General features: G+C 49.0%; 1 protein-coding gene across 1 annotated transcript in view; it reads left to right on the top strand.

Moving 5' to 3' along the window:
* Lgals4 (galectin 4) overlaps positions 1-2,404 on the top strand; it is an 8,082-nt gene that overhangs the window by 2,550 nt on the left and 3,128 nt on the right. The window contains exon 4 of the mRNA XM_005371259.1: positions 1,438-1,581. Within this exon, the coding sequence (XP_005371316.1) occupies positions 1,438-1,581 (144 nt within the window). The remainder of the gene's footprint in view (positions 1-1,437; positions 1,582-2,404) is intronic.

Below are 2,404 nucleotides of genomic sequence, written 5' to 3'. Positions count from 1 at the left end.
TCCCTCCCTGCAGCCCCCTCCCTGCAGCCCTCCCTCCCCACAGCCCTCTCCCTGTGTCCCTCCCCACTCCCTACAGTCCTTTCACTCTGTCTTCCCTGCTGATGGAATGAGAGCACCCTCGTGCCTGGTCTGCAAGTGTAAAATGCTTTCTCCATAACTAAGCCACGCCCCAGCTTTCTTTTTACTTTTACTTTTAGTTTATTTTTTTTGTCTGTTTTGTTTCATTAGTTCGGTTTAAAAAAATATTTATTTATTTATTTATTTATTTATTTATTTATTTATTTATTTATTATGTATACAATATTCTATCTGTGTGTATGCCTGAAGGCCAGAAGAGGGCACCAGACCTCATTATAGATGGTTGTGAGACACCATGTGGTTGCTGGGAATTGAACTCAGGACCTTTGGAAGAGCAGGCAATACTCTTAACCACTGAGCCATCTCTCCAGTCCTAGTTCGTTTTTTTGAGACAGGATCTCTCTATATAGGTCTGGCTCTCCTGGAACTTGCTATATGGAATAGGCCAACATTGAACACACAGAGAACCATCCTCTCTGCCTCATGAGTGCTGGGATTAAATACTTAAATCACCATGCCTATCTCCTGACTTTTGACGTGGGTTCTAAGAGCTAATTCAAGTTGTCTGACTCAATTCCAAGAGCTTTTAGCTGCTGAGCCACCTTGCCAATCCTCCAATTCTTTTTAAGTTTTTTGTTTGTTTGTATGTTTTTTCCTCAAGATAGTTTCTGTGTATATCCTTGCTGTCCTGGAGCTAGGTCTGTAGAAGAGGCTGGCCTCGAACTCACAGAGATCCGCCTGCCTCTGCCTCCCAAATGCTGGGATTAAAGGCGTGTGCCGCCCCCAGTTTTAATTTAAAATTTCATGCCTTTAATCCCAGCACTAAGGAGGCACAGGTAGGCAGATCTTTGTGAGTTAAAAGCCGGCCTCTTCTACAAAGTCTCAGGACATCCAGGACTGTTACATAGAGAAACCCTGTCTCTTGGGAGAGGGGAGAAGTTCCCTTGAGGCTGGGAAATGGTTCAGTCAGTAAAGTGCTGTCTGTGCGAGCTGGAGGACCCCACTTCCATCCCCACCACCCACATATTGAGTGGTGTGGTGACCATACCTATAATCCAGCTCCAGGAAGGCAGAGGAGGAGGATCCTCGGGGCTTGCTGGCCAGCCAGCCTAGGCTACTTGACAACTGCCAGGCTCGGTGAGAGAGACCCTGTTTCAAAAAAACAAGGCACAGGGCTCTGAGGTACAGCACTCACAGCGGACCTCTGGTCTCCACATAAACTTGCACACACGTGTACCTGCACATACGTGAACACATGCACATGCATAACACACTAAGTAAATAAACACAATCCCATTTCTCCCTTCCTATAGTCCCTTGCGTCAGGGTGCTTGTGTCTGACACCTCTCTGCCCTCCAGGTCGTGGTAAATGGAAATCCCTTCTATGAATATGGGCACCGACTGCCTCTACAGATGGTCACCCATCTAGATGTGGATGGAGACTTGGAACTTCAGTCCATCAACTTCCTTGGAGGCCAGCAATCCGCCCCAGCCCAGTATCCGGTATGAGATGTCTTTTCCTTTGCCTTCTTGCCCATTCTCACATTGTCTGTGTTCCCAGCTCCGGTCCCTCTGATGAGTGGGCCTAGGGACCCTGTGGTGATCAGGACAGTCCACCAGGAAGACAGACACATGACCAGGCAGGCGTGGCTCCCATGGTCAAGACCATGGGGCGGGGGGGGGGGGGGAGATAGAGAGAGGGTTAGGATCCAGATAAGGAGGCTCAGGTGGAGGGTCGGTCTCGGGGCAGGGTTATAGCAAGGTGCTCTGAGCATCCAAAGGAAGAATCTGCCTTCGTCAAGGAGGGCTTCCAGGGGGAAGAAGAGGTGTGTAAACTGGGTCAGAAAGTGAGATGAGAGAAGACCAGCAGATAAAGAGTTTAGGACTAGCAAACAGGCCAGGACAGGTTGCCTAACACGTTAGTCACCTGGGAAACACAAAGCCACAGTGAGTTGCCACCACATACCCATCAGGGCTGTAATGGAACAAAGTGTGTAACACAAAACCATGTGTCCTGTTTGTAGGCATGTGGATCAGCTAGCACAGCTACCATATGGCTGTTCAGAGTGTAATTTGGTGCAATCACCTTGGAAATTGGCCAACAGAGCTAGATCTGAATGCCAAGCAAATATGGGTCCCAGTGTCCTAGAAGCTCCACACCCAAGTGCACAGCCTATGAGGAGCCTCCAAGACACACCCACTGTGATAAGCAGCATGCCACCGCCAAAAGTCTCTGGTGGAAGTTTGCTTAATGGTAGAACATCTGCCTGGAATCCCCCAGTGAGAGGCTGGGGTGTGGCTCAGTGGTAGAGCCCCTGCCTAGAAT

Source organism: Microtus ochrogaster, unplaced genomic scaffold (assembly GCF_000317375.1).
Source record: "Microtus ochrogaster isolate Prairie Vole_2 unplaced genomic scaffold, MicOch1.0 UNK103, whole genome shotgun sequence".
In the NCBI taxonomy this organism is placed as follows: Eukaryota; Metazoa; Chordata; class Mammalia; order Rodentia; family Cricetidae; genus Microtus; species Microtus ochrogaster.
The sequence above is the reverse complement of the archived record's forward strand: the minus strand, read 5'-3'. Positions and strand labels throughout refer to the sequence as shown.